The 18,492-nt window shown below is 32.6% G+C and overlaps 1 protein-coding gene and 1 long non-coding RNA gene across 2 annotated transcripts; both read left to right on the top strand.

Moving 5' to 3' along the window:
• Positions 1–598: 598 nt before the first annotated feature.
• LOC132755824 (uncharacterized) lies at positions 599–1,505 on the top strand (the record flags this gene model as incomplete). The annotated part of the gene is given in 2 exon segments (XM_060746744.1): positions 599–1,057; positions 1,402–1,505. Coding segments are annotated over 2 exon segments (519 nt in total). The 3' UTR covers positions 1,483–1,505.
• Positions 1,506–5,772: 4,267 nt separating this feature from the next.
• LOC132755816 (uncharacterized) lies at positions 5,773–6,198 on the top strand. The gene is made up of 2 exons (XR_009629256.1): positions 5,773–5,909; positions 6,096–6,198. It is a non-coding gene; the product is annotated as an uncharacterized LOC132755816 (long non-coding RNA).
• Positions 6,199–18,492: the final 12,294 nt, after the last annotated feature.

The following is an 18,492-nucleotide window of genomic DNA, read 5'->3' as shown; positions in this document are numbered from 1 at the left end:
AAGGGGGAGGACCGGTTTAAAAGTCAAAACCGAAATAAAAAAATGCTACAGATACAATATCAAAGACAACAAAACCTCTGAAAGAAAACAAATCTTTAAATATCGAAAGTGACATTGGTACCACTGATAAAAGTATTCAATCTACGATAGGAACATTTTTCACATCTGACATCAGAAGCGACGAACGTCGAAAACGTGCTGAAATTGCTAAACCAGGTTTCGATGATCAAACCATTGACCATATGAACATTCATTTGTATAAGCTTAATGAAACACGTTTAAAAGCAGAGAAGACAACTTCATTTGAAACCATTGAAAAAGCTTATCAAGAGGAATTGTTACAGATTGCAATTGATAAAGAGGCAGATATCTATAAACCAACTAACATTTGGCCATCGACTGAAAAAGGATCAGGTTTTCCAATTGAAGAAGATATGCATGTATATCTGGATGAACTTTTTGTAATATCAAAACGAGGCTCTCAAATGTTTGATGAATATGTATCCAAGTAACTGCAGAGAAAGAGAAGAAAAAAGGCGAAACAGGAAGATGTACCCGAAAGCGGTCCGACGAGTGCTGCGTAAATATAGGCGAAAAGATTTCACAGTTGCAGATAGCAATGTGTTTGAAGACGTTCTACTTAAAAGACCAAAGTGATCCAATTTTAACTGATACAATTGTAGATAGAGCAGCCGAAAACGACAGTGAATACATTGTATGTAGAAACCCGGATACGCTTGGTGACTTTCTAGATATAGAGTCAGGTGATTCAATGAGTGTAGATATAGATGCAGTTGATGAAATAGCAGACAGTCACACACTAGATGATGTTTTTGTTATAGAAACAAATGATGAAACCGTTGACATAACAGAATCAGATGACGATAGTGTAAACATCGAGGCAATAGCTCTCCAAAATGATCAAGATGAAGTGGACATAACAACAGCCAGGAATGACATTGATGATACATACAACGATATTGTTGATAATGATGATAACCTGTTTGGTATCATGAGCCTCTACATAAAGAGTGATCTACACTTTGACTTACAAAACGTAAGTAATTTGCGCACTAATATAAGTATAACTTAAAATGCATTTGACCGATTTTCCAGCAACCGATTTGATACACGAGCACAAAGTGTCATGAATACTAGTTTTATTGTTATCAAGAGCTAGGTTCATTCATTCATTCATTCATTCATTCATTCATTCATTCATTCATTCATTCATTCATTCATTCATTCATTCATTCATCCATTCATTCATTCATTCACTTCATTTCATTTCATTTCATTTTATTCATTCGTTTTATTTATTTATTTATTTATTTATTTATTTATTTATTTATTTATTTATTTATTTATTTATTTATTTATTTATATCTATTTCTATTTCAGATACCAGCATCAGCCGAGCATTCTGGCCAGAAGAAAGACTTTGGATATAAATTCTTTTCATTTTCAACATTCTTTAAATAGGATAATAAATATGAGATTAAATATGGTTCAACTTTGTTCTAAATGGTATACGAATCTATTCTAAATTGGTACAAAATCATTTTTTAATTATGCATATATATATAGTTTTTGGATGTAAATAATTGATACAAAGGGATCCTACGTGGCAATGGCGGTTTTGACTTAAAATTTTATCTTTACTAGTATCACGGGAATATATTGTTCAAAGCAGACGTTAACAGTCCCCCCCCCACAAACACACAAGGGGGGGGGGGGGGTCTCTTCCTTTATAATATAGCCACAAAACATGAAAACGTGTGAACCTAACTAATTTCTTATTATGAACTTGACACAAGTTCCCATATTAAGAACTATCTATTATTAATTTAGGAATATCAAATAAAAATGACAAATATATATACCATCAGTAGCTGTATGGGTTTGATCAGCCAGCAAAATGGGTTTTTTGGGGGGCTTGGCTTTTAATAGATCTAAAAAGGGACTTTTGATTTTAACAAGGGATGACTAAATAAGTTTTTTTTAGAGGCGCCAAATTGAAAATTTAAAAAGCGGGGGAAATAATACTTAAAAAAAGAATTATTTGTTTTCGGAAACCCTTTTGTGACACCCCTTTTACACGTCGAGTCACCAATGCCGGCGTTTTTTTTCCAGTCCTAGAAAATATTTTAGCATCTCGCCAATATTGCGGGCGTTATTTTTTATAACATAATATAGTGGTGACTGTTTGTGCCATGTCGTATTCTCGCTCCGTTTGAACGCACAGGCGAAAAAAACAAAAATACGGCAAATGTGACGACTTTGTCGTTTTTTTTCGCTCCGCAAAGATCAAGGCGAAAAGACGATAATAATGGTGATTTTTTTCGTGTCTTTGTGTTTTTCGCCCGGCTCCCCGCGGATCGAAAAATACAACATGGTTCAAATCAATCGCCATATAATACATTTTTCAGTATTATCGAACAAGTCCTACGGGGTATTTTATCCTACCAGTTTACTTTTTGACCAGTTTGTTCGAACTGTCAGTTTTCAATTTAAGGGATAACAGAATAAAATTTTTGCTGTTGCTCAGGCAAACAGTAAAATTAGAGCCTGTTCAGAATGCATACATGGCTTTAACTTATAAACAAGTCTTATTAGTATATAAATATCATTATCTAAATTTGATATTATTAACATTTTTTTCTTATATTTTTTTTAATTTGAATCGATTTAATACTCTATTAAATCAAGGAACTTATATCATGTTTTTTATAAATTTCTTTTACATGTACCTCTCTTTAATATTAACAACCACATAATAATACAATGAGACATTACTTTGGTTATAAAATAACAATATAATAAATTATGAATTCCATGTATTCGAAAGGTTTTCTATTGTGGAGGTGGGATTAAGCCAAATGTGATTATTTGCCATTTCAATTGATTATATAAGCAGTAGTTTAAAGCATTCGACTCATTTGCCTGGCCAAAATTAATATAAATATGAACATAAAATATTTCATTTCACTCCGTTTCACTATATGTAAACATAAGGGAAATTATGTTATAATCTGGTGCTTGATAGGCAAAATGTATGTCTAGCTGTACACATTTTATACAAATAATTTCTCTATTAAATAATCAAGTTAATGTTTAATGTTAATGTATATAATTTAACATAATTATAGAGAAAACCCGTCAATCTTAGCAAATTCGATAATGACAATGCATAAGCTAAGAATAAAGCAGGAAACAAAGCATCTTAAATACAAAGAGGCATTCATCCAAAATAAATCATACACTTCATGCATAGACTGACACAATACAAAGCAAATAAACACATATCCATACATGTGAATTCTCTTACTTCAGACTGATGACTCTTATTTAACAAAATGGTTAAATAAATCATTGTTAAATTTACAAAAAAAAATGTTAAATTCTGCGTTAAATTTTGTTGTTAAGCAATCATGTTCAAACATTGTTAACGTTAAAGTTGTGTTAAAATAACAAAGTGTTGTTAATTTTTTGTTAAATATCTTTGTTAAAAAATCAGATGTTCAGAAAAAATAGCCTTATCGTTTAGTTAAAACATCGGCTTTAACAAAGATTTAACAACAAAATTAATTCAACTTAATTTAATTCATAGGTGAATTAAATTCATCGTTAGTGGCATAGAAAATTGCTTGTCCCTTTACTTTACCCTGTCAACTCCAAATTAGTCACTTTTAACAATCTAACACAAATGACACATCATTCTCAATCATAAAAAATTGTTAACAATTTATACAGAAATTTAAGAAAGTCCCATTTACTATCAATTAGCCTCAATGTGGAAAAAGAATCAATTTCATAAAAAGTCTGAGTCTGTTTAAGTGTCATACTGATAAACAAGTTTAAAAGTAATCAGTATTAAGATCATCTTTTAAATTCAAGATGAACAAACATAAATATATTACTGCCTGTGATTTAATTGACTTTCGAAACTTCACTGCACTTTAACAAATGTAATTAAACTAATTTCTTACACTTCATGTAGTGCCCATTCAAAAATTCATTTATACAGATTTTAAATAGCATTTAATTTTGTATACTACAGACAGCAGATATTTAGCTTTAATCACTTTGAAAATGATATTTCAAATATATCCGGTCATGAATGTGGTTGTATAGGAGGACAACTGTTTCTATATATTTCCACGAATTAACGCGGGCTGTAAAGCATTGGCAATCTAACACTATAGAGAAACACTGGCCCTCCTATACAATCCAAGTTCTTTCCTAGGAATATATAGAAACATTGGCACTCTTATACAGTCCGCATTAATACTTGGTAACTAACATGTAATCAATTGTTTCAAATATCGAGCTAAATAGAATACAGAGGCCTTAATATGTATTAATATGGTATTAACTTTATAAAGAAACTCTGGAAAACATTTATAACCCGTCTTCAATGTCAGTGTTAAATAAAAAAAAGTTTCCAAAATTATAAATACGCTACTATTTTTTTCAAATTCTTTTTTTTTCTTACAGATATCCTCATTAGTCCAAACAATGATGACGTCATCATTCCAATCAGTGCAACGTTCGACAAAGCTGTATTACACATTGGTATAGGAAACGGATGTGGTATATTTATAGAGAAGTTTGGTGTGAAGAATGACAAAGAGTTGAAAAACTTCAGTGAAATATGCCACCCGAAAGTTCACAGACGCCCGTAATCAAAGGAAAAACAAAGGTAAAAACCTAAATGCCAAGTAAAAGTGAAGATATTGAGAAGATTGTAGATGAAAGTGGTGAAAAGTTTACAAGAGACACTCCAAGTATGAAAGAGATTGATAGACAGCTGGCTAAGCTAGTCGACCATATTTTGGTTAGGTCACCAACAGAACCAAAAAATGCTAAAGATACAATGTTAGACACTAAACCTCTGAAAGAAAACAAATCTTCAAATATCGAAAGTGACATTAGTGCCACTGATAAAAGTATTCAATCTACGATAGGGACAGCTTTCATATCAGACATCAAAAGTGAAAGTGACGAACGTCGAGAACCAAGGCATGAAAAAGTAATTGCTAAAAGTACTACACCAGGTTTTGATGATCAAACCATTGCTGGGACAAATATGAAGATTCATTTGTATAAGCTTAATAAAACACGTTTTAAAGTAGAGAAGACAACTTCATTTGAAACCATTGGTAAAGCTTATCAGGAGGAAATGTTACAGATTACAATTGATAAAGAGGCAGGTATCTATAAACCAACTAACATTTGGCCATCAACTGAAAGAGAATCAAGTTTTCCACTTGAAGAAGATATGCATGTATATCTGGATGAAGTTTTTGTAATATTCAAAACGAGGCTCTGAAATGTTTGATGAATATGTATCAGTAACTACAGAGAAGAAGAAAAGGCGAACAAAATCATGTATCCGAAAAGCGATCCGATCCGTCTGTTTTAATATAGCCGAAAATTACAATTGCAGACAGCAATGTTTTTTAAAAGACTTCTATTTAAAGACCAAAGGACCCAAATTTTTTATTGATACAATTTTTAATTTTAGAGCACCCAAATTAACCCGACACATACTTTTATTAGCCCCGCATACGTTTGGGGCCCTTTTCAAATTTATAGAGTCAGGTGTTTTAAAAAATATTAGATTTTGGGTCATTTTTGAAAATGGGCAGGGGCACACATTTAATGATTTTTTTATTTATAGAAACAAATGATGAAACCGTTACAAAATGGGAATCAAATGACATAATTTTAACAATGAGGAAATTTCTCCCCCAAAATGATAAAATTTTAAAGTGGACACAACAGCAGCCAGGAATGACATTGATGATACATATATTACATACAACGATATTGTTGACGATGATGATAACCTGTTTGGTATCATGAACCTCTACATAAAGAGTGATCTACACTTCGACTTACACAACGTAAGTACTTTGAACACATATGTTTGATGTTTAATCAGTATAACTTTAAATGCATTTAAACGATTTTCCAGCAACCGATTTCATACGCGAGCACAAAGAGTCACGAATACTATTTTTATTTTTTATCAAGAGCTAGGTTTATTAATTATTAATTAATTAATTTATTTATTTATTTATTTATTTCAGATACCAGCATCAGCCAAGCACTCTGACCAGAAGAAAGACTTTGGATATAAATTCTTTTCATTTTCAACATTCTTTAAATAATATATTAAAGAACAGAAAAATATGTTTCAACTTTGTTATTTTTATTTAGACACAGATGATTATCTTAATCAGGCAAAATCTTACTTTAAGTAACTATACATGTGTAATTCTATATAGTTTTTTAATGTATATAACTGATTTAACGAAAGAGATCCTGTCATGCCTGGGTCGAATTAGATAATTATATAGAGATTCCGGAAATAGACCACTACCACATCGCTTTCAGAAAAGCCGTGATTGTATTAAACATACAGAGTCCCCGGGTATTGACCAAACGATGTCAAAATGTATTTTTATCAAATTATGTTATGTATGTAACTGTGTCTAATAATAATAATAATAATAGAATACATGAACTTAAGCTTAAGTGTGTATTAACAAAAAATGATTTTCCTGTTTAGGCATAGATTCTTGATAAACGTTGTGATTTCCACATTTGAAGTTTCTTAATAATATATAGCTCTAAATATATGTCAATGTCAAGTTAAAACCAATATACCGCATAATCTTAAAAAAGGAAGATTTTCCACAAGTATCTGCACAAATAAAGTGCACAAATAAAGTGCATTAAATCTTTTTGGGATCCGTTGTTATTCATTGATAAGGGAGTAGAGTTATCTTCTTTTCAATTTAAACAACCCCCAGAAGTTGAGCATACATATGTTTTAATCAGGGACGATTTTGACATAAACGCATTGAATGAATTATAATTAATTAGAAAAAACCTAGCCATTTTTTCCAAACGTATAATTAATCCATGCGACCTTTTTTCATGCATCTTTTTTTCCTTTTTAAAACGTTACAATCACCAAATAAACAATATTTATCTGATCCGATATTCATTTCTAATAAAATAAAAATCGATATTCATTTCTATTTATAGTTTTGCTAAATAATTTAGAAAATAATATATGCAAAAATTTGTTGTTAAATACGGGGGTTGAACCCTTATAGCGTAGTTTGGAAAAATCTATCTTTCATCCTTTATGAGACTAAAAGCAGCATACTCTGTCGCGGGGGACCGTCGGCAGAACCTCTACGCTAATTCGACACTCTCTCGCCTTTTTAAAAGAAATTAAGTCATTCACTTGGTGTTACATACATTATACAATGTATATTATTTCAGTATGAACATATCTAACATATTAATTCTGTACTGATTTTATATAAGATGTTAAAAGGAATGTATTGTTTGATTTTATTAATTTGTCAATACTGTATACTGATTATATGCTTAATGCATCTGGTAAGATTCGCGAGATGCGTGTTTAATTTAAATTTTGTTTGATTATACTGTGTTTCTAATAGATCGGGACCGCACAGGTCCATTTTTGTCATGTTTATATTTTCGGCATTATTGAAGCTATGATTGTTTTTTATGTTTGTTTTTTGTTTGTTTGTTATGTTTTACACTTGTTTTGATAATCTATACATCAGTTCAAAGTAAATATCTAAAATTAAACTGAATAAAATCAATAAATGCCATTTCAGTTCCCATAAATACAATACAAAACGAGACTGGAGTGTTTCCGATTGGCTTTCCATCCTTGTCTAGATTATAGCAAACACTCCATTATTTCGCTCCACTTTTATTACACTTTAAGTTTAGTGGTTTAAACATATTTATTTAAGCTCGATTTTAAAACATGTTCTTGCAACTTATATTAATCACTTTCGAGTCCGCTTCCTGGAACCCAACCAGTACTGGTGTCATATGAAGAAACATGGTCGTGACCTGATTACGGATCAATCCCTGGTTGGGCTGCACACACCTTAACCACTATGCCACTGCCCACTTAAAGTGTTTAAAGTGATTTGGTATATACTGGAAGGTCTGTTATACTATAAATAATTATACCATTGTACTATTAAGTATGGGACAGAACAATGAACCAGGGATAGTATTATATGGATATGACTGTTGTTGACAAACTTGAGATACATAATCCGATATTACATATACTCATATAACAGGTAATAAATTATTATTATTCATCATAATTAAATGTTCATACTAATTTTGTTAGATTTTTATCTTCATTTTTTTTTCAAGCAATATTTTATAAGCATATCCGAATTGTTTTTATAAATATTTGAAATACTTATGGAAATGTGCCCATTCTAGACCAATCCACTTTAATTAACATCACATACTTGTGTTCTTTCTATTTTGCACAGTGATAAAAACAGTAAACACTTAGTCCTGATAATGTATTTAACTATTATGTAGCGCCCAAGTATTGAAGGAATTAAGTTGCATTGCATTCCAAAAATGCTGAAGTCAAGTGAAATGTCATCGAATTGTTTATGACAGGGAGTCATATTTGTGGATGGCTGAATAATGTTGAGTGCAGCAAATTGAATCTATTTATTTGGTTGGCTTTTAATTGCCCCGACACAGGTCTAGGTCATATGGCATTCCAGCTTTACTGGTGAAGGAAGATCTCAGGTGCACTTCCGTGCATTATTCCAGTCACTCGGACATGGACACCCAGCAAATTGCATCAATGGTACCACAATATGCCCATCCTTAAATCTAACACATAACCACTGAATAGCATATGTTTGTATATGAGGTGTGACATTTACATCCAATCAAATTACCAAGGTAATAGTTCTGCCAAAGAAAATACAAGCTTAGATTTAGTAACAGCAAATACTAGGTAGGCTATTTTTGTCTTTAATGTGGTAAAAATCCCCCTCCCCCCAAGAAAAACATCTTTACATACTTCTTGTCACGTATTGCTATGTTTCTGCTTTTTTTTATATGTATATATTGATGCTTTGTCAATGGCTCTTTTTAGGGCTTTAGTACAAAATAAAAGTCTTCTTCTTCTTCATACAGTTAACAATTCAGCTATATCAAAATCTACTGTATATGATATCTCTAATTTATTGCAAGCATATAGTTTTCTAAACGAACATAAGAGAATAAAACTGGTCTTTTGTAAATTTTATTTCCATTCACTGGAAGAAAAAGTGTACAATAGCAAAGGCATCATGATTATTATTACAACACAATGCTGTTAATTTAACCCTTACTAACATAATGGGATATACCCACACATTTCTCATCAATAAAACAGTTTATAATTGTTAAAACAGAATTATTTCATAACATTTTTACAAGCTTTCAATTTATGTTATAAACTACAACCTATTTTAAACTATTGCAGAAACTTGATAATTCAGATGCAATCTTTTTTCAATGAATTCAATACTTTGTCACAAAACGTAGAATGACATTTATTAGGAATTTTCCATCAAACAATTGGCTTTTTCTTTTAATTCACAAACATCTTTTGTTAAGTATTAAAACGCTACACACAATTGGTGTCAGAATATCACATGCAGGTTTTATATAAAACTTAAAAGACTTGACCACTAGGGAATGCATCTTCCCACACATAGCTTAAGCACTCTCTTATTCCCATGACACATACTCAATAAGAGATTTTTAATGAATTTCTGCAGTTAAAGAATTTTACTCAAAGATGAACATAGTACATTATTACAAATTATTCTGTATGAAGTACTCTAGATAACAAAATAATCGTAGAACATCGACTTTTTCTAAAAGTTAATATAAACCAGCATTTTTATTAATTCATTCATTTGAATAGATGTTAAAACATCACCAGAACTCTTTAAGATTTTGTTGAATCAATTTTCAAATAATATTCACATCATAAACATACACTGAAGTTGAAACTCTAGAAAAATAAACAATCTTCAAATTAATTTCATAAGTTTCACAATTCAAGAAAAAACTCCTCTATTTTAAAACATACATTCATTATAAATTACCTTCACTTTATTAAGGGCTGTCATTGATTTTGTATCAATATATCGAGAGACAAATATGGACAATTGGAACTTAAATATGAAGCACGTCCATAGCCTCAAGGCATACGGTGGGGTACACACAACCCACGGTGAAAGGCATGTCTAGTAGCTCTGAACTCAAATATAAAGTACTATTATGATAGCCTCAAGGCAAACAGTGGGGCCGACACAACCCACGGTGAAAGGCATGTCTAGTAGCTCTGAACTCAAATATAAAGCACGTCCATAGCCTCAAGGCATACAGTGGGGCCCAAACAACCCACTGTAAAAGGCCTGTCTAGTAGCTCTGAACACTATTATGATAGCCTCAAGGCAAACAGTGGGGCCCACACAACCCACGGTAAAAGGCCTGTCTAGTAGCTCTGAACACTATTATGATAGCCTTAAGGCAAACAGTGGGCCCACACAACCGACGGTGAAAGGCCTGTCAAGTAGCTCTGAACTCAAATATAAAGTACTATAACGATAGCCTCAAGATAAACAGTGAGGCCACATACCCCACGGTAAAAGGCCTATCTGGTAGCTCTGAACTCAAATATAAAGTACTATTGTGATAGCCTCAAGGCAAACAGTGGGCCCACACAACCCACGGTAAAAGGCCTGTCTAGTAGCTCTGAACTCAAATATAAAGTACTATTATGATAGCCTCAAGGCATTCAGTTGGGCCCACACAACCCACGGTAAAAGGCCTGTCTAGTAGCTCTGAACTCAAATATAAAGTACTATTATGAAAGCCTCAAGGCAAACAGTGGGCCCACACAATTAACCCATGGTAAAAGGCCTGTCTAGTAGCTCTGAACTCAAATATAAAGTACTATTATGATAGCATCAAGGCATTCAGTGGGGCCCACACAACCCACGGTAAAAGGCCTGTTTAGTAGCTCTGAACTCAAATATAAAGTACTATTATGATAGCCTCAAGGCAAACAGTGGGCCCACACAACCCACGGTAAAAGGCCCGTCTAGTAGCTCTGAACTCAAATATAAAGTACTATTATGATAGCCTCAAGGCAAACAGTGGGCCCACACAACCCACGGTAAAAGGCCTGTCTAGTAGCTCTGAACTCAAATATAAAGTACTATTATGATAGCCTCAAGGCATACAGTGGGGCCCATACAACACACTGTGGTAGACCTATCTAGTAGAAAGTTTGTCTGATATATACTCTCATTTTAGGTAAGTTTTGGATTATCAATATAAAATGTCCTTACATGTGGTTATGAAGCATTTATTCTTGCAAGAGGTTTGTAAAAGAAATCAGCATTGTTTTGACATTAAGCCGGTTACTTTTTGTTTGTATTTTAAAAGGCATGATAAAACCTAGTCCCAAGGGAGGGGTGTTTTATAGGAATTTAAATTACTAGTACATTGTCCCAGCGGTTTGAAACTTTACATGTTGTGCTTTTAATTCTGGGTAGTTGCTGCGGTTTCAAATAACGATGCATAGAACAGTTATAGATTTATAGAATTAAACTTCAAGCGTCCGATAAGTAATAGAAAGAGCATCGAAACACGAGGCTGGGGGCGTAGCCCCGAGTATAAATCAGATAAGTAAACCCCAGCAAAAATGAGCCAATCAATGGGCATGCTCTTGAGTGCGGGTAACTAATACCTGCACTGTGCATGTATATGTATATGATTTATGACACATTTTCAACAGAAATGTCCCCAAACTATGATACAATGATATATTGTAGACGCATTTAATGTCGGAAGAACCATTTAAATTATAACTGAAAAATAACGCGATCAAATATCTGAACGTTGATAGGCTAGCAAGCTGTCAAACGTTGAAAATTAAATGAGATTATCTCGTTTACAATTCGTCACCAGTGGTTTTCTGTGTCTATTTTTTATGAAGGGAATATTATGAAAATCATTTACAATATTTTTTATTATATTTTTTTTATTTTATTCTTTAACTGCATGTATACGTGTATTCCACTTGTTTTACATGACCAGACTTGTACACCCTCAAAAAAGATAGACCTGTTACGAACAATAAAGGAGGTGTGCAATATTAAAACCACAACTGACTCTATATTTATCCTTGAAAAACATTTAGCTTTTCCTCACAGAATAAAAAATCAATTATTTATTACTATTAACTTCCATTTTTTTCCGGCATGCACAAGTGTTAAGTGTAATTTACTATTTCCGCCTCCAGGTATCCCTTTAAAAATATATATTACTTTCTAACTCTTGCATGTTTAGAAAAGTAAGAAGAAAAGATTTTGTCCAATTAGCAAAAGAACCGAAGCTTTTCCGACGGCAGAGATCCAGTTGAAGTAAGACCATGCTCCGGCTCACCCCGATATTGCATATAAACGTAATATTGTTTCTAAATTTAGATATGATCTAAATTTAGTTATGATCGATAGTCTATAATATGATCATTTCTATTTATAGATTTTTGTAAATATATATATACAAAAATTGTTGCGAAATATCGGGGTGAGCCGTAGCGTAGTGGATAAACCTACTCTTTCATCTGAGCCTAAAGCAGCATGGACTCTGTCGGCGGGGATGCTTCGGTTGATCCGTCGGTAGAACCTCTACGTTAATTCGATACTCATCCTTTTTTCTCGTCTTTTTCAAAGAAATATTAAGTAATAATTATACCGTGCGTCATAATTCATGTTTGTAATTTCTTCATGCTGTAAGATCGGGACCGCACGGGTCCATTTTTGTCATGTTTATATTTTCGGCATTACTGAAGCTATGATTGTTTTTTATGTTGTGTTTTTTGTTTGTTTGCTCGTTTGTTATGGTTTACACTTATTTTGGTAATCTATACATCAGATCAAAGTTGATCTAAAATTAAACTGAATTATTCATTAAATGTCATGTCAGTATACAAAACGAGACTGGAGTGTTTCCGATTGGCTTTGCATCCTTGGCTACATTTAAGCAAACACTCCACTTTTATCAGAATTTCAGACACTTTAAATATATGCTCAAAGATTAGTGGTTTAAACATATGCATTTAGGCTCGATTGCGAAACATGTTCTTGCAACTTACATTAATCACTTTCGAGTCCGCTTCCTAGTACCAATCAGTACTGGTGTCATATGAAGAAACATGGTCGTGACCCGATTGGGGCTCAAACCCATGATCCCTGGTTGGGCGGCACACACCTTAACCACTATGCCACCGCCCACTTAAATATTAAATAAATATTTGAAATACTTATGGAAATGTGCCCATTCTAAACCAATCCACTTTAACATCACATACTTGTGTTCAGTGATAAAAACAGTTAACACTTAGTCTTGATAATATATTCAACTATAACGACTTAATGTTGCGCTCAAGTATGGAAGGAAGTTGCATTGCATTCCAAAAATGCTGAAGCAACTATAATATCATAAAATTGTTTATGAAAGGAAGAGTCATATTTGTGGATGGCTGAATAATGTCGATTGCAGCAAATTGAATCTATTTATTTGGTTGGGTTTTACTTGCCCCACACAGTGTATGTCATTTGGCATTCCCAGCGTTACTGGTGGAGGAAGATCTCAGGTGCCCTTTTGTGCATTATTCCAGTCACTCGGACATGGACACCCAGCAAATTGCATCACTGGTACCACAATATGCCCATCCTAAAATCTAACACATAACCACTTAATAGCATATGTTTGTAAGTTGTATATGAGGTGTGGCATTTACAACCAGTCAAAATCTGCAAATTACCAAGGTAAAAGTTCTGCTAAAGAAAACTAAGATTTAGTGACAGCAAATACTAGGTAGGCTATTTTTGTCTTTAATGTGGTAAAAATCCCCCTCCCCGAATAAATCATCTTTACATACAGTTAAAGGGGCTACACTGAGGTCTGACGGGTAATTTGGTGTCCAAAAAAAATGTATACAAATTTCCCCACAAATCACAATATTATGACTAAAATAACAATAACTTACACTTTAACCAACCCTCTAAACAAACAATTTATGCTAGAAAATGCATATTCACATTAGCTTTTGATGCAAAAATGAAAGTTGGTTTTCCCAGACATGTACAGAAGTTACCCACAATTCATCGGTATAACTAAAATACGCAACGGACATTTTTGGAACAACAGAGTAAAACGGGGGTAAAAAAGTCTATTGATTTTTTTCTCAACTCTCTAACCTATCATGTTTATATAACTTGAGTATAACGAAGAAAAACTGTATAAAAGATAATCAAGGTAGCAATTTCGTAGTCTTGAAAAATCAAACGCCAGCGAAGCGGTCATTTTCTAGACAAAACGGAAAAATATTATATACATGTACAATTATTTTCATTGACATTTCAGTTTCAATTTCAATATTCTAAGGCAAACATAATGCATCGGTGATATTTATACTAAAACAAACACAGTGTAATCACACTAATAAAAGTATTTAACGCTATCTATAACGTATTTAAATCAAATACAGGTAATGACATGTCTCATTTGATTTGATTGTTTGTATTTGGGATAGAGTGGGGGTTACGTCACACAAAACTGTGTAGGTCATTTTTGCGACTCTTCAGTTTTACTGGTGGAGAAAGAACTCAGGTGCCCCCTTTGCAAAATTGTTTCTGGCACAAACGGGCATCTGTGTATGTAATGAGTGACGTTTCGTAGGCTATCTTGATAGGATCGTACATACACGTTCCACACACAATTACATCATATTCATACCATAGGCAAAATTAAATGCACGTTTCCTATTGTAACAATATAAAACCCCAGAAAAAAACCTATGAAACTAGCTTCTGAATGTGGCATTTCTATCGTTATTCCATAAAAGCTACCCCCCCCCCCCCCCCAAAAAAAAAAAAAAAGAATGAATACATCAATGGGCATGCTCTGGAGTGTTGGTATTTATTACCTGCACTCCAGTTACGCACTGTGCATGTATATGAATTCGATTTAACTCTGACACGTTTTCAACAAAAAAAGTCTTCAAACTATGATACAATAAATGTTATGATTCTATTAGAAACTTGTTTAGAATTTAATGATTTTTTGGGTGAAAACGATATAGTTTACTTGTACTACAGATAAGATCAAAGTGCTGAAGGCACTGAAGAAAAAACGGATAAACTATCACATTTTCACTCCAGTTTCACAGGTAAATTAATTTTATATGTCGCGGTTTACATCTAAATATCAGCTAACCTTTGCTTTTTGAGACTTTTGTTTTTTGAAAATAATCTAAACGAGTAAAATAAATCCTCTTTATAGGCAAATAATTTAATAAGTAGCATCCCCGATTTCTCTTTTCATAAATTGGCTTTAGCAAATTCTTTTCTATTCAAATATTAAGAACATTCTGTCAGTGACGTGTCCTCTACTTGAAATCTTCCTGGTGTGTTTTTTTTCGGTAACAGGAAGAAAATGACAGTCTGTTCGTATCATTCGGTAAACAGGAAGAAAATGACAGTCTGTTCATTTGATCTTGACTGTGAAAAAATCATGTTTTGTGAACCAATTTATCCTGCCGATAAAGATTTTGCAAGCAATCTGGTGGTTTATGTTCCAAGTGCTTACACTTAATTTTAATTCCAAAAGAACATTTCTTAGGAGACCTTTAACGTTTGATTACGGTATTATCACTATAATCGAAATACTTAGGAATTAATTTTAATTCCTGTTACTGTGAAATTTTTTCGTTCACGTGTTTTAAAAATACTTAAGTAGCTCTAAAATTTTCAAAACGATATCCAGTATTTCCGAAACAATTTACAAAGGCTTTTAATACACAATCTTATGAATCTTAAAGTATTACGAGAACCACCCATTTAATCTCCAGAAATACATACGAAAAACAAGATAAATCAAAAGGCTGCAAGCTCTGTGGTATTTTCTGATCTTTGCAATATAAATCGCACTGTACAACTGTATTATTTTCCTGTATAAGTTTATTTTTATGTACTATAATTCTTCTTGCTTGGTACCAGAGTTTGAATTATTTTGCATGACTAGAGTTGCATCAAAAATCATTTATGTTCATTTTTATGACAGCCACACTTTATCCTTGCATATCGTGGCTATTTCCTTAACAAAGAAACTTTATAAAAATAATTGCCTTGAATTGGATTTGAACCCCAGACACACTAAACGAGCGCGTTACCCTTGCACCACGGAGAAGATATACGAACAATGCCTGAATAAAATCAAGTAATACTAAATTTAGATTTTTCACTGCATTTCGGGTTAATTTCGAGGTTTTTTGTTCAAGATAAACCTGTTCTTTAACATTGATGCAAATAATTTAACAAAAATATTCTCGCCAAAAACAGTCCGACATGTATATATTCCACTACTCGACAGTCAGATTTTTTTGTGAAATAAGCTCTCGACATCGCTTAAATAGCATTTTCATTGATTAAAATGATATTCATCCGCGTAATTTTGTGAATGTGCATTCATTGACAATTCTATAAGCCAAAGCTACTTTTTGACTTTGAATGCGTTGTAATTTGTTGGATACTTATAACAAAATGAAAATATTTCTTTCTTTTAAATCGGTAGTTTTCAGGGTGTTTTAAGAACTGTTTGTTGTTAGATTTGTCGTGAAACCGCTGTGTCAGAGATTGAATGTTAGCTTTGTATTTCCTAATCTTCGATCAGAAATACAAAAAGGAATGGTAACATTCAATGAATACAACACCCACACGACCAAGCAAAACAGGACCACAGCTAAATTATCAATGAAAACATTAATTTCAGGCTTTCAAGTGGTAAATAAAAAGAATAAACAACAAAAATGAAAAACAGGAAGAAAGAAGAGACAAAAGTAGAGAAAAGTAAAGGTTTTCGTGCTATAAAGAAAGAAAAGCACCGTTCTCTCCCTAACTTATTTATGCAAATGAAATGCATCCGATCAATATTTAAGCCATTGTAGTTTTTGAAACCAGTCACTCGTGTTTTCAAATAGTCGGGAAATGAACCCGACTTTTTTTTATCAAAACATTTACAAAACTATTAACAATGAGTATGCCATTGATAAACAGGCTATAAGGAGTAAAAACAATGGTTTATATATGCATTGCCCTTTACCGTCTAGGAGTTGGAAGTATTATAAAACATAGTTTAAGCAATGGTTGTTGTATGAGGTGAGGTTAATAATATCTTACTGAATTCTTAAAGTTACTTTTTACTTACCTGCCCTTCACATTTGTCTTGCTGTATCATGATTTTGTTTGTTTTCGTTTAATTTGAAAGAAAGTTAGGGTTTAAAAAACAACAACTATATAATCAGTTTTAAGTTTATTTCACTAGTCACGGCAATAACCCTGCTGTGGAAGCTTGACTATGTCGGGGCTGCGTCATGTGAACGTTGCCCGTCGCCTTGATTGTCTTTATTCCAGTTTTCCTTTTTTACTCTTATAACGCTCTCAATTTCTTTTCCACCGGGAAGCTTTCAATATATTGGTAACATTAAAGCACAGCTCAATTGACCCATCACTAGTACGGAGGCCTTCCAATAAGAAAAAATTTATCAGGATATCTGCTAAATCAATAATGATAATAATAATATTAATAGAGCCAGATTGTAACTCTTTTCCGACCTTCTTGATAATGTTTACCATGTGCATGAAACAGGTATCAATTACCTATAGTTTTGAATGTCTAAATCAAAACATAGTAATCTTTTCATCAACAAAGTTTACATCCAATGCGGATAAATATGCAAGTATGTATGTAAAATGATAAATATTAAATTTCAGATCTATCTAGCAAAGGAGATCGATTTTTTCTTAAAGAATTTTATTATGTGCACTAGACATACATTAGAAATATTATCTAATAAAGTTGAAGCCTAAATGTCCTATAATGAGGCCGGATTCATTCTCTATTTAGCCAGTGCTTTCAGTGCTTTGATCAGAGTTAAAGAGAAAATTCTGGAATAACATTCTGTGTGTGCATGTGATTTTTTTATGCTTACAATACTCAAAATTCATGTTCGTTGTATAAAAGGTATTACGAAGTTTTTTTTTCTGAACGGGTGTCAGATAAACCAAGTGACCTTTGAAATAGGACCCATTACACTGATTGACAAAGTAAATTTTCTTAGCCTAGATATCATGATATTTTAACCATTACAAAGTTAATACATAATATTAATAATTACACGAAAGCTCTTTAAATTAACATAGAATATTTGTAAAAATTGTGTATGTCAGTTTCGAACTCCGTACGTTTAGCTAAATTCATCATTGTAATGGAGAAAAAAAACATGATTACAACAATGTAATGCTTTAAATATATTGAAATTGCTTTTTTGAAAGATTTTTCTCACAAGAACATATGTGAACAACAAGAAATTTAACAAACAAACCCATTATTTGCTTTTAAATTTATGGATTGTTGGTATATTCCGGTTTCGCACTTTCGTTGCTGCCGATACACAAAAAATTCTCCGTTTCGCTTTTTAGTCATCCCGAGAATCATCACGTGACCGTTGTTTTTATTTCAGATTTGCAAACTGAAAGG

Source organism: Ruditapes philippinarum, unplaced genomic scaffold (genome assembly GCF_026571515.1).
Source record: "Ruditapes philippinarum isolate M1 unplaced genomic scaffold, ASM2657151v2 ctg1301_1_1_1_1, whole genome shotgun sequence".
Taxonomy (NCBI): Eukaryota; Metazoa; Mollusca; class Bivalvia; order Venerida; family Veneridae; genus Ruditapes; species Ruditapes philippinarum.
Note: the sequence above shows the minus strand (reverse complement) of the source record. Positions and strands in the feature narration are given on the sequence as shown.